The following is a 21,537-nucleotide window of genomic DNA, read 5'->3' as shown; positions in this document are numbered from 1 at the left end:
GCGGACTAATTCCTGAACAAATTGAAACCGGAAGTGCTCAAGGGACAGAACTGACTTTGTTATTCTTGTGATACTTGTCACTGTCACGTTGCTGTCTTATTCATGTGTCATTATGGCATTGACCAGACTTTTATATGTGAATTATCTTCACAGTGGTTCAAACGAATTAGCATGCATCTTTAAGAGGTCTACTCCAAGGGGTATTCTTCAAAACAACCAAAAACTCCTTAGATGTGAGAAAATAACATGGTCAAAACTCCTTGTAAGTACTAAAAGAGGGACGAAAGATATCAGAGGGACAGTCAAACTCATAAATCGAAAATAAACTGACAACGCCAAGGCTAAAAATGAAAAGGACAAACAGACAAACAAGAGTACACATGACACAACTTAGAAAACTAAATAAACAATAACACAAACCCCACCAAAAAATAGGGGTGATCTCAGGTGCTCCGGAAGGGTAAGCAGATTCTGCTCCACATGTGACACCCGTAAAGTAGCAGTTTACCCAAGCCCATGGCCCATGGGACTATAGGCTAAATAATTATGACGTCTTGGAAGGCTATTTTATTATTTTTTTGTTTTGACTCCTTCCTGTCGATAGAGGATAGAGGCGTCAAAGACAAAAATATAATAGCCTTTCAAGATGTCATAATTATTTAGACTACCATGACACATGACAGAAAGGGCCCAAGTCGGCCCCAATATAAAAAAAAATATGGAATGAAAATGAATATTTAAATTGTATTTCATCAGTTCATATTATGATAAATGTATATATGATTTTTTTGTAATAATGTAAACTGGTAAAGTAAACGGATCATAATTTCTCAGTAGTTGTCGTTTGTTAATGTAGTTTATACACAAGAGTCTGGGTGGATTTTGCTTTTTCAACCTGTGCCTACGCTAGCTATAAAATAGTGATTACAAATGCTTATCTACTTTTTTCAATTGACTGTACTTGCCAGTCTTTTGATTAAACAAAAGAAATTGCATGCCCACTCCTATGGGTGGGCAGAGTGGACAAGCTAGAAATTTTGCCCAGCTGGTGCCCACTCCCACTGTGGACGGGTGGACAAAACAAAATCCACCTGAGCTGTAGATGTGTCTCTCGTTTGTTATATAGATTAGACCTTGGTTTTCCCAATTGAATTGTCTTTACAGTCCTTTTTGGTGGCCCTTTATACATTGGTACTTTTATACTTTTTGGTGAGAGCTAAGGCTCTGTGTTGCAGACCTTTCATGTCCTTTGGCTTTATATTAAGTTGCAAATACCACCAAATCATAGTACATCAAATCTGGTTGCATAAAACAAGGGTTGGGAAAAAATAGTTTGATAGTTGTAGGAAATTAATCCTACATTTCATTGCAGTAAAAATAAAGAGTCAAACATATATAGCAGGTGTACATAGTTGCTAAAACTATACCCTTTGGGTAGCTAGTGCTCCACAATTAATGGAGGAATATACAAGAAACTGAACTATATAGTTGTAGGAAATTAATCCTGTACAAAATTGTTTGGTTAACTTTCAATGCTGGTTATTATCTTATATGCAATGAAATTTTATGTGAAATTTTGTCTGAAGTACCAGACAGGATAAAAACTTTACTCATGCCGAGTATTTATTTATTTGAATCAAAGATAATTTCTGCTCAATTTAACAGGTGCTAGTTGCCTTATTAATAAGGGGAGATAATTTAAAACTTAAAAATAATCTTTTACCTTATTAATAATCTTTTACCTTATTAATGAGGGGAGATAATTTAAACCTTTAAAATAATCTAAAACGTATATATATTGAACAAATGAGACTTTTATAAATACAAAGAAATATTGCTTACATCTTCAAGTAGATAAAAATGATTTGTATAAGCATTACCTCTGATTGAATGTGTACTGGACTGCACTTTATTATTTTGTTTTCTGTTTCTTCTTGATTTGATGTCATTTATGCCCCTGTGAGTTGAATCAGCCCTTATCTAAAGTTGATAATGCTCTTATAAGTTTAAAGTTCTTCATTTCCAATTTAGATCGACTGAAAATACAAAATGACAGTAATACCAACTTCTGCTTATATTTTTTGTTGGTGGGTGGTCATGGCAACACAGACTTCCTTGGAAGACTCACACATTTTGTTTATATACATGTACATACATTTTAATAAAAAAAAAATGATTTTATTTTCAGTACCAAGGTCATCTTACCCAGGCTAGGAAAGATTTACCAAAATGGAATCTCTTATCAAGACTGTCTAATAGGTTAAATAAAAATGTAAGTGTTTTTGAAATGAATGGACTTGAAATAAATGATATTATGGAATTATGTGCCATTAAATTGAGAATGGAAACAGGGAATGTGTCAAAGAGACAACAATCTGACCATAGAGATACATGTATGAATATTGAATAACCAAAATGTTAAATGAAATCAATAATTTATTATTGTTTGCATATATATGTTTATCTGAACGCACATACAAACATATACATGTACATAAACATTTGAAAACCAGAGGGGGATAAATACACTGCAACATGACCTAATTTTTGTGTATGATGACCAATTACATTTTGTAGGTCAACTGTAACAGAATAGTGAGATTCAGCTAATTTGTTGATTTTGTCTGACAGTGAGGAAACCATAGTTTCTTAATAATTTCTTTGTGTATACAATGTAACTTTTGTTTATTTACATGTACATGTACATGTATGCATTGGAATTTAATGTTATTGATTGTTTTCTTACAATAGGATTATTAAATTAAGATTAGATCAAGTTTGAATAATGAAGTCTTTGAAGATGTCCTGCTAAATACAAATTCAAATCAAATCAAATAATCTAAATACATTATTAGACCTCTAACTTCCAAAATTTTGGATTTGTATTTATTTCTGTTGTAGTTGTACAAAGATAAAAGACAATTTAATACAACAGCAAGACTGTCCAATGTGATTAAGGATAGTGCCAGTAAAGACAATTCAGGATGGAGAAGGACAAAAGCTCTCTTAGGAGCAAAAAATGTGCGAATGTTGAAGAAAATGATGCGTTATGTTTGGCCTAAAAATAATGTGAAAATTAAAGTTAGAGTGGTAATTGCCTTAAGTCTACTAGTTGGATCAAAGGTAATTAGAAACTACAATTAATCCATTGTATGTACTCTAAAGGAAAGTTTTTTCTGATCTATTTTTCAAACTTCACAAAACTAAAAAGTTTTCACACGATTAAAGTTGTGTATCTCCTTTGTACAAATTTGAGAAAACAATTTTATTTACTTCCATAATTTAGAATGTTCATTATCATGATTATAGACCATTTAAAAATTAAGGAGATGTGGTACAAAAATGTATGATTGCCAATGAGGCAACTATCCACCAAATTCAAATCAAGTGGATGTAAGCAATTATATGCAGCTGCAACTGTATATAACCATCAACAATGAGAAAAACCATACTGTAAAATCAGTCGTCTTTTAACTGCCTCGACATGTAAAATTTGAAACAATTCAATTGAGAAAAGTAACAGGCTACATGTACTTTGTTATATTCTCCATTATTTAAGAAACAATCTATGCAAGCTTGCCATTCTAGTAAATGAGTCATTTTTTCAAATGAATGTGTAAGATATTTTGTAGGCATAATATACATGTACTTGTTATATGACATTTACACCAAGAAAATTTCAACAATGATACTGTTTTTAGCTCATCTGGCCCAAAGGGCCAAGTGAGCTTTTCTCATCACTTGGCGTCTGTCGTCCGTAGTCTGTCGTTCGTCGTCTTCGTCGTTAACTTTTACAAAAATCTTCTCCTCTGAAACTATTGAGCAAAATTTTACTAAACTTGGCCACAATCCTCATTGGGGAATCTAGTTTAAAACATTTGTCCGGTGACCCGGCTTACCAACCAAGATGGCCACCATGGCTAAAAATAGAACACAGGGGTAAAATGTAGATTTTGGCTTATATCTCTGAAACCAAAGCATTTAGAGCAAATCTGACAGGAGTAAAATTGGCTATCAGATCAATATCTGTCTGTCCTGAAATTTTCAAATGGATCAGAGAACCCGTTGTTGGGTTGCTGCCCTTGAATTGGTAATGTTAAGAAAATTTTGCAGCTTTTGGTTATTATCTTGAATATTATTTTAGATAGAGATAAACTGTTAACAGCAATATGTAAAGGAAAGTAAGAGTGACAAATAAGTCAGTATGACCAAAGTAGTCAATTGACACCTTAAGGAGTCATTGCCCTTTATAGTCAATTTTTTAAAAATTTCGTAAATTTTTGTAAATTTTTTGTAAATTTTCACAAAATATTTTCCAATGTCACTTCTGGGCCAAGTTCATTATAGGTAGAGATAATTGTAAGCAGCAAGATTGCTCAGTAAAGTAAGATCTACAAATGCATCACCAACACCAAAACACAATTTTGTCATGAATCCTTCAGTGTACTTGCTTAATATGCACATAGACCAAGGTGAGAGACACAGGCTCTTTAGAGCCTCTAGGTTTTTTTACCATAATCTTTTAAATATACATGTTACTGTTCAGTGTTTAAAAACATATCATGAAATCTATTTAAATTAAGTGGTGATTTTTTTCAGGTTGTCAGTGTTATGGTGCCCTTTATATTTAAATGGGCTGTTGATAATTTGAATGAGGCATCTGGAGATACACTGAATTTAAATGACACACCAACTGCTATTCTAAGTTTGTCAACAGCTCTGTTAATTAGTTGTAAGTATTACTAGTACTATGGTCAGAGGTTTATTTTATCAATTTTATTTTGACGAGCAATTCTTCTACAGAATTTTTCACGTCTTCCATTTGTCTTCAGTTGTGCAATTTGAAACACAATTTGTATTGCACAACAAGATATATACAAATTTAGTTGAAAAAGTCAAAATGAACCAGCCTTCATCTATTACATGTATTAATGTACAACTTGCAAGGTCAAGGGTCAAACTCAAAAACTTTGGTTTCAGTTGACAACATCATGTCCTATTGTAAAGATCGTGTCCGCTCTTCATCTTGAGAACCGTTATTAATTCAAAGTTCATACTTGTCATGTATATAAACCAACACCAGAGGGTGTGTCATAATTAATGTACATTTACCTAGGTCAAAGGTCAATGTCAAAAATATTGGTTTCAGTTGACAACCCCATGTTCAATGGTAAAGATACATATTTTATACCACACAATATTCTCAGCGGGGCCCACAGACATTTTTTTTATTGTTCATCAATTCGATAAATGTAGAGAAAAGATTGATCTATATTTCTGTGACTGCATCCTACATCAATTTGTAAGATCTTTTACGACAGATAATTCAGTTGATCTGTAAAAATTCCATCTTCATGCTTTATATATCATGTACTGTGTTAAGATGCTAGATTAAAACTGATTAGAAAGGCAATACCTAACCAATGAAAGGTTTATTAGTATAGAGCCTAGTTGGTCGAGTGGTCTAGGGTGTCGGGCATAGTGCAAGACGATTTGGTGCCACAATATCTCAGTAGCATGAGTTCGAATCTCATCTAATATTGTTGGGCTGTTATTTAGACGAATTATATATATATTTACTGTTAAGGAATCAATGAGGTATATGAGGGGGGATAGGACCTTTATCGGGACTCCGAGATCAGGTGTTTTTAAGCTCGGGATTTCGGGATTGACCCTTTCGGGATCCGGGAATTCTTTTTTTTGGATTTCGGGACGTCGGGATTTACTTTATTTAAAATCGGGACCTCGGGATTTCGTTTTTTTAAGTCCGGGATTTCGGGATCAGGACCTATCCTATCCCCCCTCGTATATGGTTTTAAAAACTACAACTATGATAATTTACATTACAGATGGCCTTGTGAGACTGACAGCATCGTTTATGAAGGAAATGCAGGACTTTGCTTTTGCTGAAGTAGCAGAAAACACAATAAGACGGATAGCACAAAATATTTTTGTTCATCTTCACTCTTTAGACCTGTCTTACCATCTTTCAAAAAAGAAAGGAGAATTAACTAAAGCTATTGATCGTGGCTCAAGGTAAGAATGATCAGATTTCAAAAATAAAAGGAAAAATAATTAGCTATTGATTGTGGCTCTAGGTACATGTAGGAGTGATCAAAATTTAAAAATGAAAGAAGAACTCATAATGGTTCTATGTAAGAAGGATAAGATTTCAAAAATCAAAGGAGAAGTATATACAGCTATTGATCCTGGTTCTAGGCAAGGATGATCAGATTTAAAAAAGGATAGAAACGTTTTATGTTCTCGTTCCACTTCTGTCAAGTTATTTATTGCACAATATTAAGACAAGCTTTATCTTTGTATGAGAAAAGTGAATAACAACTTTGTCAATCTTTTTTCATTTTTTTCTGGGTATTGTTTTGAATGCAGTGAGGAGAGAATAACCTGCTGATTTTCATATTCTGAAGTTTGAATATAGCTTCGTCAAATCAGTAGGATAAATACTTAATACCAGTTTGTTTGATTTTTTACAGGGCCATAGAACCTGTACTCAAAGGAGTTGTGTTTAGAATTTTCCCAACGTTCTTGGAGGTTGGCTTAGTGACAGGTATCCTGGTATGTGTATTCATAACACTTAGATATATACTACAAATTTATATGTAATCCTGTCCTGAACAGGTCTATTTTAGCTGCAGCCATGACCTGTGACCCATTGTCATCCTTAATTTATAAAACTAAGTCAAAATTTAAAGCATGCATTTAGTGGAAATTATTTAACAAACTAAATCAGCTAGTTGCTTTTTTTTATGCTCCACCTAGGGGCATGATGTTTGTTTTTTTTCGGTCTGTGCATCCGTAAGTCAGTTTGTCCGTCTGTCCCATTTCAGGCTAAAGTTTTTGGTCAATGTAGTTTTTGATGAAGTTGAAATCCAATCATATTAAAACTTAATAGTTAGTATACAAGTTCCCTATGAAATGTTCTTTCTAATTTTAATGCCAAATTAGATTTTTGACCCCAATTTCATGATCCACTAAACATAGAAAATGATAGTGCTTGTGGAACATCAATGTACTATTGAAACTTCTTGTTTCTAGTCTATAGCACTGATTCGTAGGATGTAAAATGTGTGAAGACTATTCATTCGATGTAGAGATTCTTTTTTTCTTCAAAATTATCTTTACTCATTTTAATCAGTTTAAGAGACATTGAGTTGTTGTCTCTTTGACATATTCCCCATTTTCATTCCAATTTTATATAATGATGTACTTGAAATTTATTACCAAGATTAACATATAAATGCATGTAGTAGATATATGGATCTGAATGCATCATTTTATAGTACAAAGATTTACCAAAAGATATCTGCATTTTTCACAATCATTTTCACTTAAAAGCATGTGGGCTTATTATATTACTATTTCCAAAAAGTGTGATCACATTACAATGATATCGTAGCATAATTGTTTCTTTGCTGCATCAAGCTTCTTATTTTGCCATTTGATAGAATAACTATACTTGAAAATATTTACAAACAATTTAAAAAAAAATTGCAATACTATGAATTTTGTACAAATTTTCACATTAGCAAATGACTTTTTAACATTAGTATTTTTCTCTTTATTAGGGCTATAAGTTTGGAGGTGGATTTGTTGCAGTAACACTTGGTTGTGTGGGTTGTTATATAGTGTTTACCTTTAGAATGACAGAATATAGGTAAAGTCACCTACAAAATTAATCTGTTCAACACATTTATTGTATGAAAATTAAAAAAAACAAAACAATTCACACATTATGACATAGTTGAGGGATTTCTCATTGACAATCATACCACATCTTCTTTTTTCTATAACATATTTTGGTTTCAGCATTTGCATTTTACTATAAAATTATTATATACATCTGGATAATATATATTTTAGAACAAAATTTAGAAAACAGAAAAACAAAGCTGACCAAGATGCCGGTAATATAGCTAACGATTCCTTGGTGAATTATACCACAGTAAAGGTAGGTTAACATCATAATACATGAACTGTAATATAGCTAACGATTCCTTGGTAAATTATACCACAGTAAAGGTAGGTTAACATCATAATACATGTACTGTAATATAGCTAACGATTCCTTGGTAAATTATACCACAGTAAAGGTAGGTTAACATGATAATACATGTACTGTAATATAGCTAACGATTCCTTGGTAAATTATACTACAGTAAAGGTAGGTTAACATCATAATACATGTACTGTAATATAGCTAACGATTCCTTGGTGAATTATACCACAGTAAAGGTAGGTTAACATCATAATACATGCCGGTAATATAGCTAACGATTCCTTGGTGAATTATACCACAGTAAAGGTAGGTTAACATCATAATACATGAACTGTAATATAGCTAACGATTCCTTGGTAAATTATACCACAGTAAAGGTAGGTTAACATCATAATACATGCCGGTAATATAGCTAACGATTCCTTGGTGAATTATACCACAGTAAAGGTATGTTAACATCATAATACATGCCGGTAATATAGCTAACGATTCCTTGGTGAATTATACCACAGTTAAGGTAGGTTAACATCATAATACATGTACTGTAATATAGCTAATGATTCTCTGGTGAATTATACCACAGTAAAGGTAGGTTAACATCATAATACATGTACTGTAATATAGCTAACGATTCCTTGGTAAATTATACCACAGTAAAGGTAGGTTAACATCATAATACATGTACTGTAATATAGCTAACGATTCCTTGGTAAATTATACCACAGTAAAGGTAGGTTAACATCATAATACATGCACTGTAATATAGCTAACGATTCCTTGGTGAATTATATCACAGTTAAGGTAGGTTAACATCATAATACATGTACTGTAATATAGCTAACGATTCCTTGGTGAATTATATCACAGTTAAGGTAGGTTAACATCATAATACATGTACTGTAATATAGCTAACGATTCCTTGGTAAATTATATCACAGTTAAGGTAGGTTAACATCATAATACATGTACTGTAATATAGCTAATGATTCTCTGGTGAATTATATCACAGTTAAGGTAGGTTAACATCATAATACATGTACTGTAATATAGCTAATGATTCTCTGGTGAATTATACCACAGTAAAGGTAGATTAACATCATAATACATGTACTGTAATATAGCTAACGATTCCTTGGTGAATTATATCACAGTTAAGGTAGGTTAACATCATAATACATGTACTGTAATATGGCTAACGATTCCTTGGTAAATTATACCACAGTAAAGGTAGGTTAACATCATAATACATGCCGGTAATATAGCTAACGATTCCTTGGTGAATTATACCACAGTAAAGGTATGTTAACATCATAATACATGCCGGTAATATAGCTAACGATTCCTTGGTGAATTATACCACAGTTAAGGTAGGTTAACATCATAATACATGTACTGTAATATAGCTAATGATTCTCTGGTGAATTATACCACAGTAAAGGTAGGTTAACATCATAATACATGTACTGTAATATAGCTAACGATTCCTTGGTAAATTATACCACAGTAAAGGTAGGTTAACATCATAATACATGTACTGTAATATAGCTAACAATTCCTTGGTAAATTATACCACAGTAAAGGTAGGTTAACATCATAATACATGTACTGTAATATAGCTAACGATTCCTTGGTGAATTATACCACAGTAAAGGTAGGTTAACATCATAATACATGTACTGTAATATAGCTAACGATTCCTTGGTGAATTATACCACAGTAAAGGTAGGTTAACATCATAATACATGTACTGTAATATAGCTAACGATTCCTTGGTAAATTATACCACAGTAAAGGTAGGTTAACATCATAATACATGTACTGTAATATAGCTAACGATTCCTTGGTAAATTATACCACAGTAAAGGTAGGTTAACATCATAATACATGTACTGTAATATAGCTAACGATTCCTTGGTGAATTATACCACAGTAAAGGTAGGTTAACATCATAATACATGTACTGTAATATAGCTAACGATTCCTTGGTAAATTATACCACAGTAAAGGTAGGTTAACATCATAATACATGTACTGTAATATAGCTAACGATTCCTTGGTAAATTATACCACAGTAAAGGTAGGTTAACATCATAATACATGTACTGTAATATAGCTAACGATTCCTTGGTGAATTATATCACAGTTAAGGTAGGTTAACATCATAATACATGTACTGTAATATGGCTAATGATTCTTTGGTGAATTATATCACAGTAAAGGTAGGTTAACATCATAATACATGTACTGTAATATAGCTAATGATTCTCTGGTGAATTATAACACAGTTAAGGTAGGTTAACATCATAATACATGTACTGTAATATAGCTAACAATTCCTTGGTGAATTATATCACAGTTAAGGTAGGTTAACATCATAATACATGTACTGTAATATAGCTAATGATTCTCTGGTGAATTATATCACAGTAAAGGTAGGTTAACATCATAATACATGAACTGTAATATAGCTAACGATTCCTTGGTAAATTATACCACAGTTAAGGTAGGTTAACATCATAATACATGTACATATAGCTAACGATTCCTTGGTAAATTATACCACAGTTAAGGTATGTTAACATCATAATACATGTACTGTAATATAGCTAACGATTCCTTGGTAAATTATACCCCAGTAAAGGTAGGTTAACATCATAATACATGTACTGTAATATAGCTAACAATTCCTTGGTAAATTATACTACAGTAAAGGTAGGTTAACATCATAATACATGTACTGTAATATAGCTAACGATTCCTTGGTAAATTATACTACAGTAAAGGTATGTTAACATCATAATACATGTACTGTAATATAGCTAACGATTCCTTGGTAAATTATACCACAGTTAAGGTAGGTTAACATCATAATACATGTACATATAGCTAACGATTCCTTGGTAAATTATACCCCAGTAAAGGTAGGTTAACATCATAATACATGTACTGTAATATAGCTAACGATTCCTTGGTAAATTATACCACAGTTAAGGTAGGTTAACATCATAATACATGTACATATAGCTAACGATTCCTTGGTGAATTATAACACAGTTAAGGTAGGTTAACATCATAATACATGTACTGTAATATAGCTAACGATTCCTTGGTGAATTATACCACAGTAAAGGTAGGTTAACATCATAATACATGTACTGTAATATAGCTAATGTTTCCTTGATAAATTATACCACAGTTTAGGTATGTTTATTTTGTGACATTTTTACCTATTATTTTTTTTTTTTTTTTGTTCACACATCATTGTCAATATAATGGAATTATATGCGACTGTCATACAAGTGAGAGGTTTAACTAGCTTTAAAACCAGGTTCAATCCACCATTTTCTACATTAGAAAATGCCTGTACCAAGTCAGGAATATGACAGTTGTTATCCATTCGTTTGATGTGTTTGGACTTTTGATTTTGCCTTTTGATTTTGGACTTTCCTTTTTGAATTTTCCTTGGAGTTCAGTATTTTTGTGTTTTTACTTTTTAACATCATAATACATGTACTGTAAACCAATTTATTTTTACAGATACTTTAGTTCGTTTGACCCTTTCTAGTCCACTTCACGGCTATTTAATTTCATGATTTTCTAATTCAATTGGTGTAAAGATCCTATCTTACATATTTGTGACGCTTTATTTTCACATTATTTTTCTAATCCTGAAAATAAATTGCTCGCGAAAATAAGTTGGTTTACAGTAACTGGTAAAGATCATTTCATTAGAAACCACATAGTACAAAAAGTAGATGTGGTATGATTGTCAATGCGACAACTCTTCACAAGAGACCAAATGACACAGAAATTAACAGCTATAGGTCACCATATGGCCATCAGCAATGAGCAAAGCCCATCATACCGCAATTGATTTCAGCTGTAAAAGTCCCGAAAAGGATAAACGTAAAAATGAGAAAGCTAATAGCCAAATTTATGTACAATATAATGATAGAAATACAAATGTGTAACATAGCAACAATCAATAACCACTGAATTACAGGCTCCTGACTTGAGACCGGCACATATATACATAATTTTGCTTTGTTAAACCTAATCCTTGGACACAGTGCAACAGAACATAGGTCAACTATATTTTGTGTATGGAATAATTATAAGGTGTACAGGATTTATCTGACCATGACCTCATTGTCATGGATTTTTACAAATGTTAAGTTTAATAGATACTTATAGTTAAGTCTTTATATATAAGACTTTCGACTTAAAATCAATGGTCAGAAAACAATCAAGTCATTTCAGCGTGTGTGCTCTTGAATTTGTTATGCCCCACCTACTATAGTAGAGGGGCATTATGTTTTCCCGTCTGTACATCTTTCTGGTTATCTGTTCATCTGTCCCTCTGTCCCTCTGTCTGTCCTACTACAATTTTTGGTCATGGTAGTTTTTGATGAAGTTGAAGTCCAATCAACTTGAGACTTAGAACACATGTTCCCTATGACATGATCTTTCAATTGTTGATGTCAATTTATAGTTTTGGCTCCAATTTCTTAGTCCACTAAACATAGAAAATGATAGTGCGAGTGGGACATCCATGTACTATGGATGCATTCTTGATGTACAAGTATTTTTTTACGTTGACAAAATTTTTAATTTAAAACTGTTCTTTGATTTGGATTTCATTAATATTGTCAACCAGTATGTTTTATATTGATTTTTTTATTTCAGTATTTTACCAATGAAAAATTTGAAGCTAAGAAGCATGAAGAGACTCTTGAACGATTTGAAAAGGCATCACTACAGATAACTAAAACATTATCGTTGTTAAATTTTGGACAGAATGCCATTTTCAGTGTAGGATCATCAATTGTAATGGTTATGGCAGCTCAACAAATTCTTGCTGGTAAGTCGTCATTATAATACAAAATTCAGAAACTGCAGATATATGATTAATAGGATACAAATGTGTGAGGATGTTTGGGGTATTAGTAAACCATGAATTTTGATTTTCAACGAATCCCAATTATCTATAGTCATGTACATGCAGTTTGGAAAAACCACGATATGAAATATCCATAAATATATGCAATTTTTTCTCAATCCAAGAAAATGTACATGCCCACCAAAATAAAGGAGTCTACAGTAGGCATTTCTATGTGGATTTGGTAAAGAATAATAGTACAAGAAGGAAAAAATGTCATTAGTTGGGTGAACACATCTTATATACAACTCACAATTGTATTTTCAAATCATATTCAGCATATATGTCAACATTTCTGATACTTTCTCAAAATTTTTTTATTTCAAAAATTTAAATCTTTGATATTTAACAAAAACTGATTTTATTTTCTTTTAATTAACAGGTACTATGACTATAGGAGATTTAGTGATGGTTAATGGCCTGCTTATACAGTTAACTGTACCACTAAACTTTCTAGGCTCTACATATAGGGATCTTAATCAAGGATTTGTAGATATGGACAATATGTTTGCATTGATGGAGATACAGCCAAAAATTAAAGTAGGTAGAGTATGTATTGATAATGATGATATGTAATGGTGTATGGATATAAATAACTGTAGATTCATTCATTTTCTTAGGTAACAATTTTTTGTGAATTAGGTAAAAATGTGTTTTTGTTGATTTTGTGTTTTTACAACAGTCTTCATACAAGCATTTAAAAAATTTGTACTTGTTGATCATTTGTATTCATTGTTCACCTTTACCCACAAAATCCACAAAAATTGTATCCTGCGAATGACAATGAATCTACAGTACACCTTTCTATTTTGAACACTTGACAATGTGATATCTTTCTCCCATCCAATCTTTTCAGCATTCCAACATTTCAATTTTCTTGACCCCTCTTTTTATAATTCATTTACCAATTTTAGTTTTCTCTTGTTTCCCTGTTGTATTTTTCCCTCCCTCCCAATTTCCATATGAAGCCGTCAACTGTCTTAGTAGATGTGAATTCCACTTTTTTGCAATTTTTTTCTTTGCCAATTGAGTTTTTCCTTCTTTTTTTTTAACAAAAAGGAAATGAAATTTAAACAACAGGTCCTATATATATATATATATATATATATATATATATATGCCCTTTTCAATTCAGTATCACATATTTCTTTATATTTGAGCTGTGTGCTTTTATAATGCTTGATTATTATTCTTACAGCAATTAAAAAAAAAATTAGTAAGGGGTATGAAAATTGTTTACATATATATATCATATTTATTAATTTAGTCAGTACTTTTATTCTGACTAAATTTATAACAAATGTGGCCCTGAGAAACTTGAAGTAATTAAGAAACTAAGGTTTCAACTAACTCGAGCAAAGTTGATCTAAGATGATCCAAAATGAATTTGGCTATGTAATACTTCCTTCTTTTCGGTCATTTAGCTCTTCAACTGTTTCAAATCTTACACATTATTGATTTTCAAATATTTAGCTTTGAGATTTCATGATGATGGTAAATCAAGAAAAGCATTTCAGATGCCTGATATTGATTACGTGTTTTAAATTTTTACAGAATAAATTAAATGCTCCTGTCTTATTAGCAACACCATCAGAATCTGCCATTAGTTTTAAAGATGTACATTTTGAGTATCTGCCAGGACAAAACATTTTGAATGGTTTATCTTTTGATGTACCCTCAGGGAAGAAAGTCGCCATAGTTGGAGGAAGTGGATCTGGGTAAGGTAGAGTTCAATAACAATTGATTTATATTAATGTATTACTGTGGATTCATTATTATTCATTTGATACCAATTTTCCTCAATTTGAAGGGTACAGGTGAACAAAGAAATTAGATATTGAATGAATAATGAATTCTCTAAAAGCTTGCATGTAAAATTAGCAAAACCACAAAATCAAATATCCACAAATATGCAAGTTTTCTTAATCCATGAAAAGTGGTAGCCACGAAAATAAATAAATCAAAAGTATACTGGGATTTGTTATTATTCTTGTGATACCAATTTTTGTGGATTTGTTAACACTGGAAATATTATTAAATTGGGTTTAACGCCACTTTCAACACTGTTGTGCAATTTCATGGTGGTCATTTTTGCGTGTGGAGGAAGCCTGAGTCCGTTAGAGAGAATCACTTATTTTTGGTAGGAAAACTGACAATACTAGACATTTAAGATTGGAATGGTGTGCACCAACCCTATCAATAATTCGAATTCACAACCTCAGTGTTGACAGGGAAGGGTTAGTAGTTAAACTACTTTGACCACTCGGCCATTGAGGTCCCAACACTTGGGATAAAGTAAATAATAATTTATAAATCTGAAGATAAACGAAACAATATTTATACTAATTTGACACCAGAATCTAGATATTTTGAAAAAATATAATGTTAACAGAGGAGACTCATGCTCATACAACTATCATTATTTCCTCTGATTATATTCCTTAAATACAAGTGCAGAGTCAACTAAAGACATTGTTATTTCAGTTTTAAATAGTTTTATGATTGTAAAATCCTACTTTTTTCAGGAAATCCACCATTGTTCGTTTGCTGTTTCGATTCTTTGATCCACAGCAAGGATCTATACATATCAACAACCAATCCATTGATGCGGTGGATTTACATAGTCTACGTAAAGCTATTGGTGTTGTTCCACAGGTATTAATGCTTATTACAATTAATGAAGATTTTTATAAGATGTAGTCTTTGAAAAAGTTTTTCCCAAAATTTTATTATTCAAAGAGAATTTTGATCAGTCGATTAAAAATAAAAATCTATTTTCTTAACACTTGTAACAGTAATTGATTTGTCTTTTGGTCATTTGATAGCGAGGTAACTTTGAATGTATTATCAATTGGTCAACTAATTATGAAGCATTAAGATATACAATAAAAGACATTTAGATGCTACCATTGCATCAAGTATGATATTTTTTCTCCAATCAGCAGTTTAATTTTCAAATTTTAAACTTGAGGCTTGCAGCACATTTTAAATATTTGAAAATGGATTGTCCAGAGAAGAGAAATATTGTATGAAATTTGGGGTAGAATCTGTTTTTCTAATGAATATTAGACACAGTTAGTCTGTCTTTTCCAATGATATGCAAAAATATGTGTTCTTTTTATGTAACGTCATAAGGCATAGTGAACTTTTTTCATGACTGACAAGGAGAAATTTAGAGGAAAACAAAAAAGTATGCAAAAATGGCTTGATTTTCTAAATGTTATCATGTATTTCAGGACTGCATTTTATTCCATGATACTGTATTCAGTAATATTCAGTATGGGGACTTAGAGAAAACTGCTGAAGAAGTGTATGAAGCTGCTAGAGTTGCCAAACTTCATGATTCCATCATGAACCGATTTCCAAATCAATATGATACCTTAGTCGGAGAAAGGGGATTGATTTTATCAGGTAAAAATAAGATTAGAAGAAAGTTTCATTGAACTTGCATGACATGGTTGACATTAGAACAAACATGTGTCGATAATTCTTGATATCTGGCATTTTTAAATTATGTTTGAAAATTTTAAAAAATGCATTTATTAAATAGTTTGTTTGTTGATTGTTGTTGGGTTTATTTTTCTAATTATTTTACACAATATACTTTCAAGTACATGTATACAAATATTGTACACAACTTTGAAAATTAATGTTTTTCACTGAAAACGTAGCATTGAGGTGAATTTTCCTGAATTTGCCTAGTATCACTGGAATGCCATGTGATAAGGTTACGGAAAGGCATGTGATAACAATCGAAGCATGTGATAAACTTTTCATATTAGCCCGCTAAGCACCAATTCAAAAAAATATGGAATTTACATTAATTTAATGCTATTATCATACAGTAAAAATCATATGTTATTTAGTCTAAGTATATGATAATAGAAGATATTGTATGATTGTCAATGAGACAACTGTCCAACAGAAACCAATGGACATGCATGGATGTAAGTTACTATAAGTTATCAGGTACAGTTCTGCTTTCAACAATGAATAAAACCCATAACTTGTAGTCAGTATTTATAACTTAACAGTACACAAAAAACAAATATGACAGACATTATAAAGCAACGACAACTACTGTATTACAGACTCCTGATTTTTGACAAACACATAAGTAAAGTCTTAATTATTATTTTTTGAAAAGTATTCAATGTAAGAAATGCAACAAAAAAGTAAAATCAGAAAAATACTGAACCTCAAGGAAATTTCAAAATGGAAAGTCCAAAATCAAATGGCAAAATCAACAACAACAACTGTCATATTTCTGACTTGGTACAGGCATTCTCTTATGTAGAAAAAGGCGGATTATACCTGGTTTAATATAATGTCAAAAAAAGTTGTACAACCGTCAACATTGTGTCTTAATCTTACTCACTATAGAAACAAATTATTTATGTTTTAGGTGGTGAGAAGCAGAGAGTAGCTATTGCAAGAGCTATATTAAAGAATCCCCCTATCATTGTATATGACGAGGCAACATCATCCTTGGACACCATTACTGAGCAGGTAAAACTATGTTTTATTTAATTTAAATGAAAGAAACAATTTTAATGATAAATGCCAACTATTTTGAATTTGACTGTCATAAGGTGTAAAACCATTGATTTTCTGCTATTAGTCTTTGTTAAATTTGCACTTTTCACAAAAAGCTTATCCTGCTCTGCATGTGGCACCTGATATGTTGCTCATGTAAGTACAAACCCCTTATAAATCTTAAGGTGGTACCCAACACTTTACTAAAATAAATTTGGCTTGTTTAATTTTCATAAAATTTTGACAAAGTATTTACTTTGACCCTTGGACAAAAATATAAAAATTTTAAAAAATTTGAACCAACCATTTTATCAGAAAAATTACACTGGTTATATAGCAGTTTGACAAACACTAATTTTGATCTTTGAGAAGCTTAATATTCCCTTAACAACACAACGTAATTAAAACATTTAGCTGAGTTTATCTCCCTGTAGTGTTAGGTACCACCTTAAATGGTTGATTACATTCAAGGGAAAGAGGACTTGATTGTGGTTACAGCAATTGGAACATATTCTTTTACATCTGTTAAACAGATATTCCATAACGATCAACTAATGCATCCAAATTGGTGCTACATAGAAATGGAAATTTTACAATTGGGAAGCTAAAATCATCTCTATCATCAAAAGGTACTGTTCACAACTGACCCTCATTGTCAATTTCTAGATGTAAGATGTGAGGCAGACTTTATTGTTTCTGGTGTATCCTTTATTTAAAATTAAATAGGATAAATGTGTTCAACATGATAAACTTTGCCATCAGTACATTTGATTATTATGTTTATCTGCATTTAATGTGTCACTTGGTGTTCTGCGTCAGTCAGTCTCAAAATAATTTTTAACTATCCGCTTCCGTTAACTCCAACAATCCAAACATCTGTAAAAACAGAATAGAACACCAAGTCTTGAGGGTATTCAGTTTAGACATGTTTCATTGAATAACAATGCAATTTCTTTATGTACAAAAATATGCATCTGTGTGCTCATTCTGTATTCTTAAATTAGGTTAAATAAAAAAAAATTAATGTTTAATGTTGCAGCTCACCAGAAAATATTTATAACATACATTGTAGATTTTTTCCTGCTCCAACATTGTATTCTTGTCTAAATTATGATGCATGTATTGTTGCCCGAAAAAATTAAATCCCTACCTACCCAACCCTACAAATTGTAGGTAGGCAACACCAAACAAAAACCTTCTTAATGGTGGACCTATATATATTTCTACACTACATATATATATTACAGGATATTCTAATGGCGTTGAGGAGGATTACCAGAAAACATACCACAATTGTGATTGCTCATAGACTCTCGACAGTAATTGATGCAGATCAGATCTTAGTGTTAGAAAATGGAAGTGTAGCAGAGAAAGGAACGCATTATGAACTTTTATCCAACCCAAATAGTCTGTACTGTGATCTTTGGGCAAAACAAAATCAATTATTGACAGAAAAAGATGCAGATGAAACTGAGAAAATTCTACTTGAAAATAGGCCTGTTGATAAAAAAGATGAGGGTATTAATAAAGTATGATAAAAGTGTAAATTAGGAATCTATTTATAATTGTTAAAAATTTTGTTCTAGTATTTTGTGTTTATAAGAGGATCGTTTTTTTAATATACATCATACATTTGAAGCATTTCTATGTAGATTTCAGGTAAATATAGATAATTTATTAACCGAAAAGTAGGCAGCAACCCTAACTTTTATATAACTAGAAATCAGAAAGTGTGAATGTACTCAATTATTTAGGAAAATAAATGTTTTTTAATATAGTGCCAATTTTAAAAATGTTACAAAAAAAAGTTTGAATTGTCTACATTTTATAAAAAAAATCTCAATATGATTATGAATTTAAATGTTTCAGTATGTACAACTTTATTTTGCAAAGTTAGAAATATTATAGGAAATTCATGTTAATTAACATATTATAATATTAATCGTTATATAATAGTTGTGAATTTAAATGTTTCAGTATGTACAATTTAATTTTTGCCAAAAAGGAGGAAAGGAAACATTCAAATTAATTAATTGTGGGTGCTTTCACTTGCCTTGCCTGAAAGAAGTAACCCCCCATGCTTAAATTCTGGAACAGCACTAAAGATAAAATGCAGGGATAACATATTGACATCATATATACATCATACACAGATTACATAATTCATTTCGCCAATTTTCTGATTTTTGTTGTGTTTTTTTTTAAATGGGTCATGGCAGTTGGAAGAATTTAGCAAATTATTTAAATAGGCAATATGGTTAATCTTGAAAAGCATTTAAGTTTGATAATTCACAAATTTGTTACTTTTATTATTATTATTATTACTTTTCACTAGTAAGTCTATCTCTTTCTGTATTATGTCTGCCATATATAATGTATTATGAAACTACAACCCTAACATTTTTAAGATACAGTGACTTTAAACCCTTTATTTTTTAATGAATGATTAACCATCCACATAAACCTTGTCATTTCTGTGTTTGTAAATACAGGCTAACCATCAAGTGACAAAAATGGCATTTATTATGTTTTAATTTGAGTACAATGCTATCTTGATTGTTCATGATTTGACCTATAAACATAATTCTTGTTGTGAGATGATATATTTTGACTGTGATATTAATATTAGATGTTTTTGGTTTCTTTTTTGTACAAAACAGTAATTTTATGTCAGAGATTCCATTTGACACAAGAAACACAAAATCTCCATCAAACAAAATATGTTTGATTTTACAATCTTAAGGTTAATTAGGGATGAAAGTTCATTCTAGAGAGATTTATTTTTTAAAAGTTGAAATAAATCAAATTTTAAACCTGTGTTGACTCTTGTTTTGACCAAGACTTCATTGTTAGTTACTTGCATATAACATATGATATGACAGTTGTTATCCATTCGTTTGATGTGTTTGAGCTTTTGATTTTGCCATTTGCTTAGGGACTTTCCTATTAGAATTTTTCTTGGAGTTCTGTATTTTTGTTATTTTACTTTTTACAGCAAGTAGCTATATATATAGTGGAATTCGGTTTTGACTTTTACATGATTTTTTGGGGTTTCTTTTATACACAAGATAAAACTATGGAAAAAACTTGTACTACCAGCAATTACTTCTAGAATATTGGTCATATGTTTATAAAAAGCAATTAAAACACTGAAGAAGAAAAAAACGGGAATATCATAGTCTTGTCGAACTGCTATTAGATCAGTATTTGTTAAAGTATGAATAGTTATTGGATACGTCTGTTGTTCCTCAACTTTTCAAAAAGCTTTTCCTCTGAAACTACTGTGCCAGCTAGAACCAAACTTGACCACTCATCAGTACTGTTTTTAGTTAAAAAGAAATGTAAGATTACCCTGCCTGCTAACCAACACAGCAAATATGGCTAAATAGAGGACACATAAAAGAGGGACGAAAGATACCAAAGGGACAGTCAAACTCATAAATCTAAAACAAACTGACAACACCATGGCTAAAAATGAAAAAGACAAACAGAAAAACAATAGTACACATGACACAACATAGAAAACTAAAGAATAAACAACACATAAGAATTGGAGTGAAAACTGTTAATATATATCAGCAAAACAAGATTTAGTCAATCATCAGACCAGCTTGCTCGCAAAACCATGTGACCAGGAGGAAGGTTATTCTGACACTTATGAGTTTGTTTGTTTGTTTGTTTAGTCTTTTTTTTGCCTTTGTCACCTTGATACTTCTCACCAATATAATTAATTACCAGTTGAATTGAATAACAACAGTTCTACATACAAGGTATGCCTAGATATTAGGATTTCTCCTAATAGTCATTCATTAGACCAGCTTGTTCGCAAAACCATGTGATCAGGAGGAAAGTTTATATTGGGGCTTAGTTTTTCATTGGTTATTCGTGGATAATTGTATATTTTATTTGGAAAATTTCCTATTTGACAGCTAGACAAGGTTCCTATGTTCACCTCCAGATATATGTTTGTCATGTCAATACACTCTCAGTGGTCACCATACGTCACACATTTTGAGGGCCGCAAGGATGATAGTTTATTGTAACT

At 31.3% G+C, this 21,537-nt stretch overlaps 2 protein-coding genes across 2 annotated transcripts in view; one reads left to right on the top strand and one right to left on the bottom strand.

The window, feature by feature from the left end:
- The window catches only part of LOC143047584 (proteasome subunit alpha type-1-like), a 331,701-nt gene that overhangs the window by 215,815 nt on the left and 94,349 nt on the right, over window positions 1–21,537 (bottom strand). The window lies entirely within an intron of this gene.
- LOC143047581 (iron-sulfur clusters transporter ABCB7, mitochondrial-like) lies at window positions 42–20,309 on the top strand. The gene is made up of 15 exons (XM_076220685.1): window positions 42–262; window positions 2,189–2,272; window positions 2,902–3,123; window positions 4,600–4,732; window positions 5,850–6,036; window positions 6,495–6,576; window positions 7,587–7,675; window positions 7,882–7,969; window positions 12,704–12,878; window positions 13,339–13,496; window positions 14,511–14,674; window positions 15,482–15,611; window positions 16,193–16,367; window positions 17,362–17,465; window positions 18,740–20,309. Exons 1-15 carry the CDS (start codon window positions 113–115, stop codon window positions 19,025–19,027), a joined length of 2,229 nt encoding a protein of 742 aa, XP_076076800.1. The 5' UTR covers window positions 42–112; the 3' UTR covers window positions 19,028–20,309.

Source organism: Mytilus galloprovincialis, chromosome 10 (assembly GCF_965363235.1).
Source record: "Mytilus galloprovincialis chromosome 10, xbMytGall1.hap1.1, whole genome shotgun sequence".
Classification (NCBI taxonomy): Eukaryota; Metazoa; Mollusca; class Bivalvia; order Mytilida; family Mytilidae; genus Mytilus; species Mytilus galloprovincialis.
Note: the sequence above shows the minus strand (reverse complement) of the source record. Positions and strands in the feature narration are given on the sequence as shown.